Here is a 20,331-nt window from a genome sequence, read left to right on the forward strand (position 1 = left end):
AATTCATTATTTACTATATTCAGTCGGGATTTACAAAAGAATTTATTACAAATTTCTTTTTCAAAAACTGTGTTCCAAATTTTCTCAATCACCAAATTTTCAGTAGAACCCAGCATATAAATAAAACTCAAATCTGTTTCTACGTGTATTGAGCATTATTTTCTGTATTTTAAGATACGAATAACATTTCCTCAATTCAAATACAATTTTAATTCTTTATTTATAAAATTTATAAAACATAAACAAAATATCACGGACCGAAAAGTTTCTGACTGAGGCAGCATGAATTAACGTGTACCTTTTTCCTCGGAGGTGCGGCGTTTGGATGACCCCCCGTTCACGTACGCCAGGGAACTGGGTCTGTTGTGGTTTCTGGGTCGAGAACAAGGGTTTAATTGTGAGATCACGTCCACCATACTGCAACAGACACCGCTCACAATCAGCAAAATGTAAATACAGTTCTAGGCACATTCAGTTCAACACTATCAATCAAATTAAAATTAATGTTCTTTCCAAAGATCATAATTATATACCCCCCCCTTCCTTTAACACCGCAAACAAATCAAACGACACAGTTAGTTTACATGGAACTGATAGGATGACATTTTACCAATATGAAGTATGCCATGTGTTACACTCTGAAGAATGATTTGCTTTTTAAGTCATAAGTTTTTATTGTTAACACTGTTAGTAAAATTGAAAGCCTTTGTTCTGAATTCTTTTCAATTACAAATATACATGTATCCTCAACAGTGCCCGTTGTCACAAAAAATCGAGCATTGCCTCATCAGACCCGTTTCAAAGAGCAAGATAAAAATATTTTATTTATTCATTTTATTGATAGGCGAATATGAGAAATAAATAAAAGTGATTATGGATTATCAACATCAATTTCCAACCAGTGTCTTACCATTCATTTGGATCGACGTCTCGAAAGCCCTTGGCAAACGGGTTACTGGCGATTTTCAACTGAGTTATCTGCAAAAGTTAGTAAATTACTGGTATAATTTATTTCAACGACAGCAAAAGCATGTAAAATCGGATTAATGGATTTGGTAAGAATTAATGGCGATCATTGATATCAGACGACAGTTTGGGGATCGTCTGGACGCCAGGGGGAGACTGTTTACCCGATGGTTCTGATACGCCGTGACCGCCATGAACTTCGTCTCTGGGAAGATGTACGTCTTAAAGTTTTCTGTCAGGGAACAGTCTTCGGATTTCGGATTTACATAAACAACATGACATCGAGGCTGATACTTGTGCATAGAATTCAGGATGATCTGTAAAAGTGAGATAGAGTCCGTATTTATTTAGATTACATGTTACTTCGCCCGCCTTACCTATCTCACAGAAGTTATCTTAATTAAATCTGTAAACAGGAGAAAATGATACAAATTTCATATCAATGTAGATTCTGTTGATGAAAAACAGTTAGTGGCAGGTTGCAAGTAGTATACCCCCCCCCCCAACAAAATCTGAAGCTGATTTTAAATTAATGAAAACAAAATAGTAATTACATGTATATGCTGACAAAAATGTCTTTTTGAATTTGCCTTAAAGCCTATCTCCATTTCATTTGCCATTCATCAACGTGTTTAGAACGATTATTTATGGACCGAGTTTTCACGGCTAAATGTTATTGGGTCATGTACGAAGTATTTGATACAGTGACTAAAGCCTCAACCAGGCCTGGCAATAAGGATGATTAAATTCAATTTGCAGGTGCACAAACATAGCCATTAATAAACTCACATGACCGTTGTCGTCCATTAAATTATTTGTGAGTTTCAATTTGTCAAACGACACCACTTGCTTCATCCACTGCGAGCCTTTGGCGGGTGAGTCTGGATGCACGTGTATTCTGCCAGGCATGTGTGGGTCGGCCTTGCCCGCCACCACCCAGCTGGAGCTATGGAAGGAATACCTATAGCGTTTGTCGTCACACGGGACGAAGTCCATCATCACCATGTAGTCCGCCATGTGATCCAGACCGTACAGACGGACCTGGAACGTCGGAAACATCCTCCTACAAACAGACACACATACAAAATAAAGACACACAGGCCAGGTACAGACCACATACAAACACACATATCAGATACAAACAGACACACAGACCAGATACAGAAAGACACGCAATTCACATACAAACAGACACACATACCAAATACAGAGAGACCCACAGTTCACTACAAACAGACACACATTTCTACACAGATCAGATAGGTCCGATCTAGTAAAGGAGTCACCGCATGTGATTTTGTGATTTACAGTACGTCCACGATCCTCATATGGCATATACTACCAACATCAATAAAACGAATAAAATGATTAAGGTCCAAATACTAAAATATTGGTAAATAGTATTCAATTTTGTTGGTAAATTTCTCTCAGTAATTTTTAATGGCAATTTCTCAAGAGTAATGAAATAATTGCGTGTCGTCACTTGTCCCTCATTTGTTACAACTGTTTCAGGAAAATTGCTCTCTTTACCCGGCTAAATCAACAAGAGAACTCGTTGATGTTCATTTTATTGACCATAAAAACTTCACCTAGGCGATAAAACCTGTGTTTATTTTCAAAGTTCATTAGAAACCATTTTTTCCCCTGATACGTTGCTCGCATTAAACTGATGCTGAGACAGGCCGCTTGTGTCTTCACAGGACCCCGTATGTCGTCAACAACATCTTCATACAGCACCAATTAGTACGAAAGACGAATAGGGCCACTTAAAAAAATATTTTTATCTCGTAATTACGAGAAAAGATCTCGTTATTACGAGTTAATTATCTCGTTATTACGAGAAAAGATCTCGTAATTACGAGAAAAGATCTCGTTATTACGAGTTAATTATCTCGTTATTACGAGAAAAGATCTCGTAATTACAAGAAAAGATCTCGTAATTACGAGTTAATTATCTCGTAATTACGAGTTAATTATCTCGTTATTACGAGTTAATTATCTCGTAATAACGAGAAAAGATCTCGTAATTACGAGAAAAGACCTCGTTATTATGAGTTAATTATCTCGTAATTACGAGAAAAGATCTCGTAATTACGAGAAAAGATCTCGTTATTACGAGAAAAGATCTCGTTATTACGAGAAAAGATCTCGTTATTACGAGTTAATTATCTCGTAATTACGAGAAAAGATCTGTTTTTGAAATGGCGTGTTTCATTATTCTATTCTTTTTATATAAAGTGTATGAACTACTGCAATGTCTATTAATATACACTTACTTAGCACATGTGATCATCGTTTAAAACGCATAATTTGATATAAAATCGGACCAAGCAGTTTTAAAGAAATTTCAGAAGAATTAGCAAAGCAAATTGATTAAAAAATTCATTGAACTATATGTCAATAATTAAGAAGGATACGTGTTATTTTTTTTCAGACTTCAAAATGTTTATATAAAATCAATTATTTTCAATATACATGTAGGTTGTGTATGAACATATAAAACACAAATTCGGGTAAATCCTGTGTATCCATATCCATGACTGAAACTATATAGTCATTAAAGTGATCTGTAACTAATAAAACTGTGTTTTTACGACTATAGGGCTACCTGGTATTTACTTCGGAGTGGGATTGTAATATATATAAGTTGAATAGAAAAATTACATAAAGTTCTTTCCTTTTATTAATACCAGATAAAATGTCAAATCCAATCATTTTGATATGTAGAAATTTATGAATAATGATCGTTGGTATTTTTAAATATTGATCAAAATTGAATCAACGTTTCTGGAATGAAAAAGATAGGCTTAAAGTGTGATCCAGTCGAATTCTTTTTCAGAAACGCACCATTTTATATAGATCTTTTCTCGTAATAACGAGATCTTTTCTCGTAATAACGAGAAAATTAACTCGTAATAACGAGAAAATTATCTCGTAATAACGAGATCTTTTCTCGTAATAACGAGAAAATTATCTCGTAATAACGACATCTTTTCTCGTAATAACGAGATAACTAACTCGTAATAACGAGATCTTTTCTCGTAATAACGAGATAATTAACTCGTAATAACGAGATCTTTTCTCGTAATTACGAGATTAAAATATTTTTTTATGTGGCCCTATTCGGCTTTCGTAAATTAGCGACAGTCAAGGCAGACTGCGACGGAATCATCTCTCTCCTATTTTTATGCAAACAAATTTTATTGCTTTAATCTCTACATAAATGATGCCCAATCTAAAATTCGTTTTTAAGGTTTAAAACTAGGATATCTCAAAATGTTGCAACTGTCAGAAAGTGATATATAGCAATAAAAATTCGCAAATAAACGAGTATATCGCGGAGCTATTAGACTTTTCTACAATTACTTGTTTAGACTGCTGTAAAATTAATAGCCTTTTTCTTGATGGGGGTTAAAAAATAAAGCTGGGGATGATTGATGGCCCCTATATATACATTGATAAGTAACTGCATCGGAAACACTGCCAGCGATGAAAACTGACCACGCGGCGATCCCTCGCCCTCAGAGCACTGCCCGGGGCTTTCACATCTGTTTACGCTTCTTATGTCAACCTCAAAAATGTCGAGGTATTATACACTTTAATTTATGTGAAAGAACATGTCCATTATTGTTTTTAAAAGATAAAAAACGAGTGTAAATAGCCCGAGCTAACAGCTGACGGGGATTTGTCTCGGAAACAGGGTGTGGGAAAAGTCGGGATAAAATATTCCAAAACAAATATTTATAAAAAATAGAACTGTTTTTCAAGGGGATAAATTGGAAATATTTCTTGATATTTTCCGTAGCAGACAAAATTTCTGTGGGATGGAGGGGGTTGATATCAGAGAGAGAGATCGCGGCATCGGGGGCTGTGAAGATCCACTGATGTTACCCTCTCCATCCTCACATTTCTATCCCCCCAATGAAATCAGGTGTCTACACTTGGCTTTGATCTGTCTGTTTTTATCTTCAGATAAAAAAATCAGGACGTGCATGTTAGGATTGTTAAAATATTCCGTCGCCTCTAAACGCTACATCAGCATAGTCGCGATAAAAAGGATTATTACAGACAGAAACAGGGGATCGTAGCCTCCAAACAAGCTTTGTTGGATTTGGAATATGTCACTCTTCCAGAAGTTAACAAATTATTCATTATTTTATTTGTCAGATTTATAATTAAACTAGCATGCCGCGTGTACCAGTTGATAATTGTGTTGGATAATTTCACTATAAACTTAATTATTGTTTTACAACATCAACACTGTTTGTAAATCTCGAATAAAAAAATGCAAAAAAATACTATCCTGAATATTTTTCTGAATTTCTATTGGTCATTTCAAAATTTCTATTATGAATAGGTTATTTATTTTCAACTTAATCCCGTTTTTTTTTTGTATTCACGAAAATAATCGCAATGTATATTTTACTGAAGTCGTTTTCATATATAAATATTATAAATGACATACAGAAATATACGACTGAAACAAACCACACTGTGGTTTTAGAAAGGGAAACGTTAGTAAAAAAAATTGTCAAAGAATTTCCAAACCATTTTGCATCTATATGATATTCTTATGATAGTTTCAAGTCTAATTGAACCAGTAACATCATAAATATTTAACATTGCCACTAGTAAAAAATAATAAAATCAGTTTACTAAATGTACACAGAAATGATGAAATCAAATCGGAGGATCTAAATAAGCAATATATTATGCAACATGAAACAGAAACCATGTTTTTAAAATACATCTTTATAAATTTGTCACATTACAGTCTTAAAATTCAAAGGGTGTTGCTAAAACGCGGAAAGGAAAACGGAACGAAAAGCGGAACGAAATGGAATATGGAAATGTTACATAATGTTATTTACTTGATAAAAGTGTTAACAAGCTAAGAACGATATACTTTATGTAAATTTCAATATTGTTAAAACAGTTATCCACATTCAAGTTTATTCATTTAGAAAATGTATGATTTTCTCAGAATCAACATTACATGCTTTGACCACTAGTCCCAGTTTATCAAACTAAACCACATATCCAGCTCTCTATTCGGATTAAGTTACAGGAATGTACAATCACGTACGTAAACGTAAAGAAACTGTCATACCTAAAATATTAGAAATAAGTAATCTAAAACGGTAGAAGATGTGGACAACAAACGCTGATATGAGACGAAAGACAAGAGACTTTGCAGGAAATCTAAGGCGTTAGTGATCCAATAAAATGATTTTGTTTTCGATTAAATGATCTTTAAAATAGCGAGACATTAAAAAGGTTTACATGCAGATGTTGCAGCAAAACCTCGTAACAATGATAGTAGATATAGTTCGTCGGTCACGTTTTTTATATCAATAATGCTATTTACAAACTTTTATAATAGTTTGGATCTCTAAAAATTCAATGCGGATGAGAGTACATCATGTTTGAATTTTTTAGAATAAGTTTAAAATCCCATGCACGTTTCAAGTCATGAAAAACACAACCAAACGCACCAACCAACTGCCCTACACTATTATTCAAAAAATATTACAAAAGGAAAGTTATTATTATAGCTTATTTAATCACAATGTGTGTAAACTTCATTTTCCCGTTTCGTACTTTATTAGGCTAATTAAAAGCAATGATTTCGTTGATAGCCATTCGTAAGAATGATATCAAATAATTAAGCAACCTTCTGATAATAATCATTCATGAAATATTTATAAATGATGCCAAGTAAATAGTTTGTCTCCAATCTACACAAGATTTAAGCGATAAACGCCATAGTATGTTTCCGTTTTCCGTTCCGCGTTTTAGCAACACCCGAATTCAAAGAATTTGTAAATATCTATAACAGTTACAAATTACAGCATTACGTAGAATACACTTTATCTATAACCATTCTCTTTGTCAACTTCTGGTATCAGCATTTTGCGGGAAAATAAATTAAAGCTATAACAATCAAATATTCAAAAGTCTTTACGTATAGCTAACAAAACAACTTTGGATTTAAATGTTTCACGAACAAATTCTTAAATCATACAGCTCAAAAAATAAAATAATTTCAAAAGAGCAGGTACGTATGTAGACTATGGCTGTTTATTGCATCTATTTTTATCGCGTGGGGAGCAACGTATTGCAATTGTCCTTTTTAGAGCCAATGATTTTTCAACATTGAATAATACAGGTATAATTCATCAAATGTTACACTTATCAATTATTAATACGGTCGCGATAATTCCTTGATAGGTATATATTTATCCGTATGTTGATGCCCATCTTGTCGTGTAAATTTTACAATTATGATAACTTGTTTTCATTATTCCCATAAATCATCTGTACAATTTGTCTGATGTAAAAGATGTTTACGTTGACAAACGAACCAATATAAAAAAACAATTTATGATGAACATTCATATATAGTTAAAATAATAAACATACAATTTGGAAGAAAGTGAAATAGTTATCTACTTTAGCATATAATCTCGAAGCAACATGTCTGGGAATGATGAAAAGACAAGATGAAAATTTTTATGAAAGCAAATTCATGATCAATATCTGCAGAAACCCTTAGCCCCATCCATATACAACCCACAAACAGACCCAATGGATGTTTTGTGATATCTAAGGTTTTCTATGATATCCATAAAAGCTCTCTGAATAAAAAATAATGATGAGGAGGAAGAGACAAGTGAAATGCTAGGGTCGGGGTTAAAAACATACGACAACTTGTGGTTGTAAAAAATGTATAAAACTATAACAACCGATGCAAAACAAAATGGAAAAATAATCAGTTTGTTTAGACTGAAATGTAATCAGAAATCATATATTTGTAGATAGTTAAAGTAAGAATTTCTTTTAAAAAGGGACTTAAATTAAATTTTCACAACATAAACATTGCTTTATAAAAATTTTCAGTAAATTAAAAAAAAATCTACAACGTAGCCAATTATCAATTAGTTTACTTTCAGTGTAAATACATACCATTAATCTTGGCGACAACTGAGTTAAAGTTAAAAAATGTCACGAATGGCATTTCTTTGCTTTGAAAATAGGTCAGCCACAAAATTTATTAAGCAACTTGAAATTTGACAAAAAATCGTGTTTGATGATAAAAGTCGTTTGAGTAATGATTTGTTTAGAGTTTGATTTTATGTAACAGTTATTCTTTGTGTTGAAACACTTTGAGTCAAACCCAGAACTCGGCTTTGAAGAATTCGGCGTAAGAAGCGTTCCAACAGGCAGAAGTAACCTGTGTTTATGTTGCTCGTTTTCTCGCCAGATACTTTCTTTCTCGTTAATTGTAACAAAATACCTAACAATTAGAAATATTTATTTCAGCTCGCATCAGACGTATATATTGAAACGCACACAGCTGCGGATGTATATATTTATTTCCAACATTAAGCATGCTCAAAATTCAATTAAAACTGATGGAAAACACCGTAAGAGCCACTTCAAATGCCTGCAAAACAATTTATAAGCAAGATCCACCGAGAAATTGCCCGGCGGATTTATTTACACCGCCATTAAGGCGGTGTGATGCGGTTTGAACTCGGAATAGAGTAAATTACTTCACTGCAGAAACTAACACCTGTGTTCGATGTCGGCTGATTTATTAATATATCCAAACGTACATAAAATCGTAAAATTAGAAAGCAATGGTCATTTTATGTTGCACCTTTCTCGTTTAAAAACCAGCTGGGAGAACAGCGGGAATTAAAATCGGTAATTATTAGTAGAGCTCACGGGGGATTCACAGCGAAAGAAAACAGTTTTCATAACAAGGTGATAAGGCGAGATAGGATGCTACGCTCGTCGATTTTTAATGAAGCATGGCCCCATGATGATGAGGGTAGAGCCATGTGATAGACCACGGCGCTCACACCGGGGGGACACGAGGCATGATCAGTGTGCATTGCAATACTGAAACTGTCATCATTGAAACGCTTCACTGAAAACACAGACAGGACCGAGATTGGATCAGCCATTGTTATCTGGCATGTTCCTGCAATGTCCATTTTAATAAGTGAAAACTCAGCTCATTGAAGTTCTCTACACTGCACGCTGATTTCAGGGTACTTTTGGGTAGTTATAGTAATCTGCTGTTTGATGTAAAAGTAACACAAAAGGGTATTCTACACCGTATGTAATGATTTGTAATCAACTAAAGTTAAAAAAATATGTATATTAATTTATTAATAAAAAATTAGATATGCATGCATTCTCCCCACATAAGTAACTGAAGACGATTTTTTAATTTTCATTTATTTAATTATTTTGCCCTCTTAAATTGGCAGTGCTAAATCTCGTAATATACATAAGTCTTGATCGTAAGATTAAAGGGAATCCGTAATATTAAATATTCTGGTTTACTTCAATGAAGCTTTGCATGAATTTACAGGCTAAACAGTTATATAATTAAAGATAAATATTATGGAAAAAAACTTTGTAAACAAAATCAAATATTTTAAATAAGGTTGGTAAGTGATAGTATACACGTTGTTGTATTTTGATTTAATGTGTGGTCGCTAAAAAAACTACAATATTTAGGACCAAGGGGAATTTTGTTCTAAAAACTGCAAAAATGAGTTTTATAAAACTAATACACTATATTTATATAATATAGAAATGATGAAAAATACTAACTTCTTTCGCATACAATATAAATGTACCTGCAAAATAAAATGTTTATAAAACTTTTGCATTTTACTCATATTTCTGAACATTTTGATTTTAGTGGAGAATTGTTTCATTGAATTTTCAATATCAACTAAAGCATTTTACCACCAGTTCCTTGTTTTACCGGTGATAATTTGTTGACTTTAAAGCGACTTGGATGATTTTTGTAACTGCCTCAAGTAAATTCAAACATAGATTTATTTTTCCTTACTAAGTATTTTGAGTTACAATGTTATAATCACGCTGTTACAATGTTATAATCACGCTATTACAGTTATAATCACGCTATTACAATGTTGTAATCACGCTATATAAGATGAACGTCTTCCAGAATAAAGAAATTGAATTGGATTGAAGTATCTCTATAACTTTGTACATACCTATGTATCTTTGATATGAGTGATTATTATAATATATATTGATGGCTGTAAGCAAACGTGAGTCGAAAGAATTAACTTGTGCTTGAATTAATAAGATAAAATAAGTTGAAATCACCTTAGCATAATAAAACCAATATTATCTGTCTCGTGAATATACACATTTTAATTGCCTCAATCATATAGATACATGTATATTTAAAATTTGTCTTTTGTTGAATTTTCATTCACGGACAATTTCAATGTAAAAAAGGCATACTTATACCGTTAGGATATAAAACACTCGTTACAAAGTAGTAAATTGTTGTAAATCTGGAGAGAGGACTCTTACAGGAGTGACGGTATATCTCGGAATATAGTGCTTGCCTTTATATGTGTTTACATACTGTGTACATATCGTTAAAATCTAATTTGTACTAGTGACATGATTTTTATATAAACTTTGTGGTAAATTGCATAAAATCTTCATTTTTTAAAATTATTAAATATTTTTTCCGGTATAATATTGTTTAATGTATGTATTTTCATCAAAGCATGCACATAATATATAATAAGTTTGAATTAGGATCAACTATGTATGATGGATACGCGAAAAATTTTTTTTAGCGTCTACATTTTCTTTCTATTGTATGAAATTTCATGAAATTTTCTGAGAATTTAAAATTTGGATTCGACAAAATTTGATGCATATTTTCTGTAATACAGCACGAGCGATGTATTGTGCTTTTTGATCAACCTTTGTATATGGCGATTAAAATTTCTGTCTATGATTTCGTTTCCTGCCCCACCTCCCCCTACCCCCCCCCCCCCCCCCTCCCCGTTCAAAAATTTCATTTTAATCTCTTATGATAAAATTTTTTATTTTTGTCTCATTTATAAGGCTAAAACAAAGCAAACGGCATTACATTAACCAACGTAAATAGCTTAAACATACCTGTATATAAAACGCTTCACAATTTTACCAGTATATGGGTCATTATCAAAATATGCAGACTTTTAAAATATGTAAAACATGAGAAAATTATTGGTGAAAAAATTACTTTGATTGCAAAAAACACATTTAACAAACAATAAAGTATAACATCTAAAAATTTGCAAACATTGGAATCTACCATTTGGTGGATAATTAGACTAAAATTAAATGAACTGTGAAAATTTTGTCAGTGGTGTAACAGGCATATAGTATAGGAAAAAATTCTTAAATAAAATAAAATAATTCTTTTAAAATGATGGACATAAAGTTTATATCAACAAACTTCATTTAAAGTTATTAGAATTAGATAACAGAAAATATTTGACACATTTACATAGTGACCAACATAACATTTGGGACAAAGTCTTGATGTTACTCAACAAATTTTTAATTTGAGCATTAAAAAGAACACAACTGGATTTTTCTTTTAATGGAGCATAAAAAAGACATTATTGTAAATGCACTGGTGTTTTCAAATATACATGAATCATTGTCAGTTAATTTTATTTGGAGAAAAATGTACACGTTACACCACTGATTATTATGTTTAACCACTGACTTAAAGTTACACCACTGACCTAGCGATAATAAATAAGAGATAAGTGTGTTAAATTTTGTAAAATAAACTAATTTCTATTTTTGATTGCATTTAAAACATGAAAAATTTGATCTTAAATAAAAGTTTTTGTGCCTCTTTCTTTCATAATCTGAAGATAGACACACTGTTACACCACTTATAATCAGTGTTACACCACTGACACAAAAATGGCATGTAGATGTTTTTTTACATGAATTCACTCATTCTTTGATGTTATATTTTTTACTGTTGGCATCCACACACTTTTATCCACCTTGTACCGAGTTCGAACTTTCTTCGGCTCATCAATCTCACAAACAACATCTTCAATACTATACCAGCTCATATCAATCATACACTTTGGATAATAAAATTGAAATTTCTCCAATTTTCTCCAAAATCTATGCATACAATGCATATACACTTCCTCTTTGTCTATATATGTTTTCTGAAGATCAGCTAGCATTTGTTACCTTTAAGTATTTGAAAGATTTTAGTATAACATAATAGGGAATGTGAAATGTCAGTGGAATAACATATATTATTGTACACTATAAGTCATTAAAAAATTCGATTTTTTAATAAAAATATGATGTGGATAATTTCATTTCTTTATTAGAATAAATTTGTTTTTACTTTTATCTTTTAATCAAGTATTTAAATGGGTAAAACATAATTAGAGCATACAAAATGTCAATGGTGTTTCAAATAATGTCAATGGTGTAACAGGTCTCATTTTCCAGATTAAGAAAACACAATTGTAATTAAATAGTCAAGCTTTCTTTATTGTGACAGTGTCTAACTTGTAAAATTGATAAATAACAATTGTTCAAAATGCTCAAAATATAAATAAAATGGAAGAAAAAGTAAAATAATTAAATAATGTCATGTGGTGTAACAGTTTTTTCAGTGGTGTAACAACAATTTTTGGTTACACCACTGACCGTTATACCACTGATGTATCCATAGTAAATGTAGCAGTATGACCCAAGAGAACAAATACTACACTAAGCTACATAGCCTATGTTATAATGTGATAAACATTCATCATTTATGTGAAAAACTTTTTTGTTCTTTCATAATAGAAAACCTTAAATAGCACGTTATCCCACTGACACAGTTTACATTGTATTTTTCGGAGCATACTAACATTTTCTGCCATATTTTCTATCACAATGATGTCATCACTGATACATTTATCTTTTTAGTAGCAGGGAATGATGTCACTATGATCTGGGGGATTCCAACTGTAGTACAATATTATTTACTTGATGTATTTTAAGATATTTTTATATAATTTGCCTTGTAACACCAATGACAAAAACTTTTTGTACAAGCATATATCTCATCAAATTCATTGTTTTTAAAAGAGAACTTGTTAAGGAGCATAGCAGAAATTAAAATATGAATGTTGTTTTGAAAATTAACGGCGATTTTTGGAATAAAACATCAATATTATTGAAGATATTGTAGGTTAAAGACGTTGGAAAAATTTAATGACAACATAAATTCACTGAAATCTCATAACAAATAATATTTTTTTTATACTTTAAGCAGTAAATTTGTCGATTTATTTGTTCAACAATATGGGTTTAAGTTTCTAAAATCCAATGGTACTGTATATATTCCCCAGAACATTATTTTTCCCCCTTTAAATTGACACTGACGCAAAAGGCTGCATATTTTGATAATGACCCATATGAGAATTGTTTAAAAAAAATTTCAATGAGATGACCCGCGATTTTAAAGAAATCGACAGGTAGCATGAAGGTTAATTAATAAAACATAAAAAATATAAATTCAAAGCATTTAGATTAATGGCTTAGTTTCTTATTATTTGAAAAGTTTTTAGAATAATTTGATTTACTCGAAAGTTGTATGAGCTCGCAGTATTTTTTAGAGTCAGTCAGTGAATTCTATTTCTGTAAATTTTTTGTGATCGGTGTGTTCGCTTGTTGAAAATAATGCGATGTTATGTCAGGGAGACACACGCGCAGAGACTCTGTGATGTCATATATAGTAAATACTGTCACGCACTCACTCCAGAGCGCCGTCAAAGCAACGGAATCTAGGACACGCATCGCCAAACCATCAAAGACTGAGAACGACCCATAAATTCAGGCGTAATCAGTTTTTGTAAAAAGCTAAGGTATCCTCTCCTTAATAAATTGCTGGACACGTATCTAACACTGTAACCTTCTGAAGCTAAAACCCTTATAATAAATCCACCGACTTAATTCAATTTCCCGGGAATTAAAAGGAACTGTCCATGGAAATTACTTTTAAAATAGTATTTGTATATCTAACATTTTAGAAAGCCATTCACATCAGGGGGCATCAGTGATCCTTACCTGCCGGCTTTGGTGACGATCATTTCCGTCCCCAGCTCATCAAACTCGTCCCACAGTGACTTCATCTCCAGGTGCGCGCTCACGTTCAGAAGTTTGGGGTGCAGGGGTTTCTTGGACAGCTCACCTTTATCGTCAGGTAAGTTCTCCGAGCAAGAGTCACCTGTTTTGCACGTCTGATCACCTTTTAAGAAGTCCGAGTCTTGGGAATGTTTGGCACAGTTTTCGGAATTGTCACCGTGAGTTCTCGATATCACATCTTGATATTCGTACCTCGCAGAATCATAGAACGGTCTCCCGGTCCCCGCATTTAAAAGACAGGCTGAAAAAAAAATCATTGGAAATATGAAACCAAATTCATTTTGGATGTCATAATTATATTACCGAAAAAATATATTTTAAAAATAAAATATTTTGCTGACAAATTCTACTTTTTTGCTTACCCTCCATACTCTTCATACCCGGGGGATACCCACAATTCCCCCACTCCACGAGACAGTCAGCGCCGTATTGGCCCGAGGGTCCGGGATATCCGAGCGAGTTGAAGACCGAGTCAGAGAAAGGTCCCGACATGAGGGAGGCGATGCTGAATGCGTTCGCGCGAACAGACAGAGGTCCCGTGATATCCATCTAGGATCTACCCAACTTTTCGCACATTCAATAGATAAAACTTGTACAAAACGAGTAAAAAAAAGTTTTGTCAATGTTGCGCATGCAGCTAAATTATCCCATAAATAAGACAAATTTTGGCAAATTAACACCTCCAGCGAACGCCCCCTACTTCAACAAGCGGAGCAACGAGTGATCTGATTGGCTCTCTACTTTGAAGTGTGTAAAGAAGCTGGAGACTAATTAGGGGTGTGAGATGGGGGAATGCCGTGTCCGCGTGCACATTGAGGGGACATTTGGTCACTTGTCGGGTCGGCTTCAGGGATAAGCATCACCAAGAATCCAGATGTGTTTAGAATAGTTTGGGTACAGACAGAGAATTGTTGACACAGGGGTTTATATAAGCAGGTATTGGGGCTCATCAATCATTGGAGGTGTCAGGTTTGACGGCTTCGGGGGGTCGGGCCAACGAGAACCTGCACAGCATCATCATTTATAATCATAAAAATATGGACAAACTCTCAATAGATACACTAGATATATACTAGCACCATTATAAATAGCATGAAATTAAATCTGCATTGGCAACAAAAAAGCACGGTTTTAAACGATTAAGAAAATATATGTATATCAAGAAAGAGAATTGTGTTTTACAAGTGATAAACTATTATAGAAAAAGTTTTAACATTGAAATATATTTATTGAGTTTGAGCAAAAATATTTTTTTTGTTATTGAATTAGGTATGCATGTCAGTAATAATACGGTATAACAGTATTAATAAATGTAAAGAATATTCAATTTATTCAGATAACTAGATTTGATAAATGATGAAATTCTATCACAATAAAAACTTGGTAGTAGTATTTGAACTACATTTCCAAATTTTAGTTTAGGTCGACCATTTTATTTATCCACCATTTTCTTTCAATGTTTTGTTCTCCGTATATATATACTGTTTGCTAGCCATGTTTTAAATTTTATATCTAAATGTTGGTCTTGTTTAGTTATTTTTATTTCTATTAGAAAAAGTAAATAGGTTGTCTTTTGTTAACAGATTTTTTTTTATTAGAAATGGTAAAATATCTCACACATAAGGGTTTCCTGACATTTTTTTCTAAGTTACCGTTCACAGTTTTGGTCATTTTCTTGGTATCAGATATCAACATCAATTTTCATTAGTTTACTTAGTTTATTACATTTTTTATGCAGAGATTAAAGGTTTTTTAAAAGCAAGAATAATATTGACACAAAAAAAAGAAAGAAAGAAAAAAAAAAGAAATTAAACATTGTGTGATTGTAATGGCATCAGAGACGAATTTCATTTTATTTTAAAATGTACACATTTTGCAAACCGTAGAATAGGTGGTCTAAGAGATACAAAGAAAACCCAATTATTATTAGATTTAATGAGCAGATGAATACATATGCTGTAGAAAAACTAAAAGCATTGTCAAAATTTATCAAGAAAATTCTGATTTCTTTTGGTTACTTTAATTTCATATACTTGTGATCCTTGCCTGTTTTTGAGTTCATTTGTATATACATATACTTATGTTGAACAGGAACCTAGTATACCAGACATGAATAAAGAATTGAGAACTAGGAATATATATGTTGACTATTTCTGTTGATGGTACGACCTTCATGTTTGTGGGGCTCACTCGGCGCATTATCTGCACGCGCAGTGTTGACGGACGACTCCCAATAAAGTCTACCATTACCTTCCAGGGTCCGACTTTTACACGTCTGTGACCCGCGACTTGTGTAATGTTCTGCTTCATTTCACGCCTTTTGAAATTTGTTCACGCTGAACCAAATCCTCACATCCAAATCATATTGCATGAAATGTAATGATTCTGTCGGACGATAATGTAAACTGATTATTTCTTTATTTCTTCCTCCGCGGTGAAAGATGCAACGGTGATGTAAATACCGTCAATGGGAATAACTAAATATGACGTCATACAACGTCATTGGATACCATTGACTACCAGAACACTCATGTTAAAAAAGCAACGTGAGAGCTAATTGTGTACACAACACATAACAAACTCAAACATGCCAACTTCTTAATTCGTTCTTATTTCTCGTCTCTGAATAACAGAACGTCGAGATGTCGTCAATATAATATCAAGGTGGTACTTGAAAATTAAAGAAATGGGGTATAACACAAGAAGGCAGTAAATTCAATTAACTTGGGATGACTATTGCAGTGGCCGTTTATCAGTCAGCACCCCGGCTGATGGAAATGATTTGTTTACCCCTAATTGTCATCGAGACGAACGGTTTCCCCCAATGCCGATACATCAATATTTATTCCCGAGATTTCACGACTGCTTTATCGCTCAATTCTATCTAATCGAATTTCTACTAATTGATAATTAGTTTAATGACCAGTTTCATTCTTACATTTATCAAACTCAAATACGAAAGCTGACATCGCAACCAAACTGCATGGGCAGGGCTCTGACACAATGGCTGCGGATCATTTAAAACCCTTTAGGTTGAGTTTTTAATAAAAAAGTATAGTACAACTCACAACCATATTGAATAAATGCTTTTACAAATAATTCGACTCAATGTCGGTTGAATATAGTTACAGAAAATATCATAATTGCGAATAAATAATTTCATAAAATCTTTATACTAAGGGTGTCATTTTAAAGACTGTTTATATTTACCAGTTCACAGCAAATAATTTTGTATAAGCATCCGTTTGCATATTATAAAACAAAGAAAAATTATATGGTTAAAAATCTGTTCAAAAATTGAAGGCGTAAGAGGAAATCTTCAGCATATTATTTATAAAACATAGTATGTAAATTATAGATTATACTTGTAAGTAAATAAAAAGTGAAAGTTTTATTTTTATAACTACACAGTATGTTAAAAAAAATCAAATCAGAGGAATGAATGATACCATCTCTTTATCGTTCGTATCTTTTGGACATTACAATAGGAGTATAGTACTTGCACTTATACTGGAGAGCAGATTGTAAACATAATAATTCATATTTTTTCATCGTTGCCTTGCTTGCATTTTTTTTTCATTTTAAAGATAAAAATCAGAATAGGTATTTACTAAAAATTTTATCAGAAGTAAGAAATCTATTCTGTCTATGCTTCGCTCTATCCGCCATTGTTTAATAAATATACTTTACTAAATATGAAATTATAAACATAATGAATTCATAACCCCCTCCCCACACCATTACGAATATATATCAGTTTCGAAGATGGATCGCTAAACCCTTTTCAAAGATTAATTTCCTCTTTCTCTATTTAGTTAAATTGTGAGGTTTATATTAGTTTTTCTTTTAAATAAGTTGTTAATTCATCTTATTCTAGCGCAAGTTTGAAAAAATATATTTCCCTGCTCTTACTTCTTACCAAGAGGTTTGAAAAAAGTTGCCCGAAAGCCTTGAAACAAAGCTGGCAATATAGTTTATATCAATGATGTAAATATGTGAACATGTATAGGAAACACACAAGCTGCCATAGAGCAACAAAAATATTTAGTTGCTATATCTTCCTGAATTCAAAATTCTACCAAATACAATCGACAATTAATTAAATCAGTTTCGTAGTGTATATTTAATAAATGCATGCATTTTATAATTTTCTAAGCTATATATACAGGCAATATGTATAATTCATATACAATAATGTTTCAATCATACCTGTATGAAAAAAAAAACCATTTTGGGGGTAACCTGCTCATAGCCAGTTTATTGTTGGTTACTATAGATGCATGCTAATCAAAGAATTTTTTAAAAAGATTATTGTCAAGACTGAGTAAATATAAACGAACTAAAACAATTATATAATTATACGGCCAGTTTGAGTTAACGGTTGCTTCTCCCTTTCATTTTTCGAATGCGTCAATTTTCCATGTGTCGTTACGAAATAGCAGTGAGCGTATTTTGCTTTGACTTGTCTGTACAGATTTGCTTGTTATAATAATACTGGAAATAGTGTGTGGTAATGGAGTTTTTTTTATTATTAAAAGCGTCATCACATTGAACTAGCAAAGACCTTTGGCGTACAAGACACGATATTTGCTGGAATCATTCACATGAATCACAGGGTACCTCGATTAGAAAGCTGCAGGCTTGAACAAAATTAACTATACTTTAAAATTGCACGCAGGTGATTACATGTTGTCAAACACTTACGGAATATTGCTATGAAACGTGTTCTCCAGGATATATTCATAATGTTTATGCACTGACTTTATTTTTTTTTTTTATTTTAAGGGAGAATATGCTAAATAAAGCTTTTATGATTGTCAACAGAATTTGAACATCAGCTGTCAAGTTTCAAGCAAATTAGAGTGTTTTCAATTTTTTTTGTTATTAAAGGAAAGTTCGTGTCATGTTTTTGTTTACATTTAGGTTGCTGGATATACACATCGCATATAAAACAAATGAAATGTGACAAACAGTGGAAATTGCTTGATTATGTGCACAGTTAACGAGCAAATAGAAAAAAAAATATCTGATTGAAAAGGATTTTTTTTGCTACTTTAAAACCGATGTAAACAAAAGCATGGCACGAAATTTGTTTACAAAAACAAAGAATTAAAAGGCCCGTATGTCGCTTATATCTTGACAAATGCCACCCAATTTTTGGTTACACATTAGAAATACCTTATTAAAGCATTATATTTACATTTTCCAGTGTCTTTCCCTGTGATAACACTACATATCGATTTTGTACTATATAACCCATAATACAAATGACGCCAAATTGAGGCACCAGAGGGGTTTGCTTATTTACATTTAAATATTTAATCGTACGATGGCTTAAAATCATATAAATATAAGTAATAAGGAATCATTCTTTGAATATTATGAGGTTATAATTTCGGTCGGGGCGTGATCAAATCTATCATAAAGCCCTTCGGGCTTTATTGGATTTGATCACGCCCCGACCGAAATTATAACCTCATAATACTCAAAGAACGATTCCTTATTCCTTTTATCAACAACAAAGAATGGGGAAAAACGAGTTTAACTCAAATCGTGACATTTCCTCTTTGACGAAGTTAAAATGTGTAAAATAGAACAACATTAATATTCATAGACATGTACATGTAGCAGAAAGAAGATCGACATAATAAAATATAGTTAAACTTCTATCAGAATATAGATAGATGTAAACTATCTATCAAATATTATGATTTCTTCCCATGCAAAATCGACATCAAACATCTGCCGCTTCGCAGACAAATTGCATAAGCATGTGCAGTTAAACGCATTTAATTTTGGTATTTCTGTACATAGTGACAGGTTATTAAAAACACAATATTCAGTAGTTAAAAATAAGCGGGGGAAAATAATGAAAACACCGGTAGGACTCGAACCCAAAACAATTCACAATTTTAGAGTCGCATGAGCTAAATAAAAGACATCGAAAGTGTTTAAAAATTTGTAGTATCCAAAATAATAGTCTCGAATCTTTGAACTTTTGCGATTTTTTTACCATTTAAATAAACGCAAAATACGCCCTTTCACGATTTAAAAATATTAAAAACAGACCCAAAACAAGCCTGTGGCTAAAACACATACTATTCTAAGCCCAAATGACATGTTATAGCCCCTGGTCTGAAAAAAAGAAAATCAAATCGGACGACCTATTTGTTTTTCTGACCCGGGGGGGGGGGGGGGTTGTTGTTATAGACAGTGTAAAAGGACAAAGAGAGACAACTCGCACTTCTCACTGTAAATTTTTACCAATTCCCAAGAACACGCTTAACGCTTATACCAATTTGTTGACCCTTTAAATAAAAAGGTATAAAGGTACAACACAAATTT

General features: G+C 32.6%; 1 protein-coding gene across 1 annotated transcript in view; it reads right to left on the minus strand.

Annotated features, from left to right (window-relative positions):
* The window catches only part of LOC105338679 (T-box transcription factor TBX10), a 16,353-nt gene extending 1,481 nt beyond the window's left edge, over positions 1-14,872 (minus strand). Inside the window, exons 1-6 of the mRNA XM_011443935.4 lie at positions 14,349-14,872; positions 13,909-14,227; positions 1,756-2,029; positions 1,131-1,283; positions 911-978; positions 299-417 (exon numbers count right to left, since the gene is read on the minus strand). Coding sequence (XP_011442237.1) covers positions 299-417; positions 911-978; positions 1,131-1,283; positions 1,756-2,029; positions 13,909-14,227; positions 14,349-14,535 — 1,120 coding nt within the window. The 5' untranslated portion in view covers positions 14,536-14,872. The remainder of the gene's footprint in view (positions 1-298; positions 418-910; positions 979-1,130; positions 1,284-1,755; positions 2,030-13,908; positions 14,228-14,348) is intronic.
* Between the last annotated feature and the right edge of the window lie 5,459 nt (positions 14,873-20,331).

The sequence above is a fragment of the Magallana gigas genome, chromosome 3 (assembly GCF_963853765.1).
Source record: "Magallana gigas chromosome 3, xbMagGiga1.1, whole genome shotgun sequence".
In the NCBI taxonomy this organism is placed as follows: domain Eukaryota; kingdom Metazoa; phylum Mollusca; class Bivalvia; order Ostreida; family Ostreidae; genus Magallana; species Magallana gigas.